Genomic DNA, 922 nt, shown 5'->3' with positions numbered 1-922 from the left:
GAGAAAGAAAAAGCGAGAAAGGGAGCTGCCAGGTCCAGGACTCGAATGGCGGTCGTCCATGTGGGAGTCCCGCGCCTCCCACACCATGCCGCCCGCTGGTCCTGTTGTGCTTTTCTGTGCAAAAATGTGTCACGGCTTTTCCAATGGCCCAACATACACATACCTCAAAAGTGCACAGACTTTCACTAGTGTGTATCTACTACATATACATATAAATAAAACCCACAGATCTTGGGCAGGCAGGTGGCGAGGTGGTTAAGGCGCTGGACACTCCCACACGGCTGACCGCAGCTGGAGTCCCACACCTGGCAGCTCGCTTTTTCTTTTTTCTCTCTCTCTTTCTCACTGTCTCTTGCTGTTCATAATTAAAATAAATAACTAAAGTAATTAAAGTTAAACAAAATACTTTCATTCACTTATTTTAGTTTGACCAGAGAGAGACACACAAAGAGACAGAGAGTAAATGAGAAAGCAAGCCACCAGGTCCGGGACTCGAACCATGGTCAGCCACGTGGGAGTGTCCAGCGCCTTAACCATTATGCCACCAGCCGGTTCCCAAATAAAAGAATTCTTTAAAAGCAAAACTGACTCCAAGGGTTCCAGTTAGAAGTATTTAAAAACACCCTAGAGACCTTGAGGAGTATGTCTGTGCTATATATGTCTCTCTGTAGAATCGACGTACCTTTAGATGCCCTCCAGGTGCCAGTGTCGAGGGAATAAAGATAGACGTTCTGATTAATGACTAAGAGCAGGCCGGCTTCAGAAAAATACGCCGAGGTGACCTGGGGCACACCAACCTAAGAGCAAGCACACACTCCGGTCAGGCCGTGCCTCTCTCCCACCCCACTTCAAAAACCAATACTGTTCAGACCAGCAGCTGGCGTAATGGCTATGTAGTCAACCACGGTTCGAGGCCCGGACC

At 48.2% G+C, this 922-nt stretch overlaps 1 protein-coding gene across 1 annotated transcript in view; it reads right to left on the bottom strand.

Moving 5' to 3' along the window:
- Positions 1-922, bottom strand: part of CATSPERD (catsper channel auxiliary subunit delta) — a 38,354-nt gene that overhangs the window by 27,728 nt on the left and 9,704 nt on the right. The window contains exon 5 of the mRNA XM_027773530.1: positions 683-797. Within this exon, the coding sequence (XP_027629331.1) occupies positions 683-797 (115 nt within the window). The remainder of the gene's footprint in view (positions 1-682; positions 798-922) is intronic.

Source organism: Tupaia chinensis, unplaced genomic scaffold (assembly GCF_000334495.1).
Source record: "Tupaia chinensis unplaced genomic scaffold, TupChi_1.0 Scaffold000356_2, whole genome shotgun sequence".
NCBI classification, from domain to species: Eukaryota; Metazoa; Chordata; class Mammalia; order Scandentia; family Tupaiidae; genus Tupaia; species Tupaia belangeri.
This window is presented reverse-complemented; position numbering and strand designations above follow the sequence as displayed.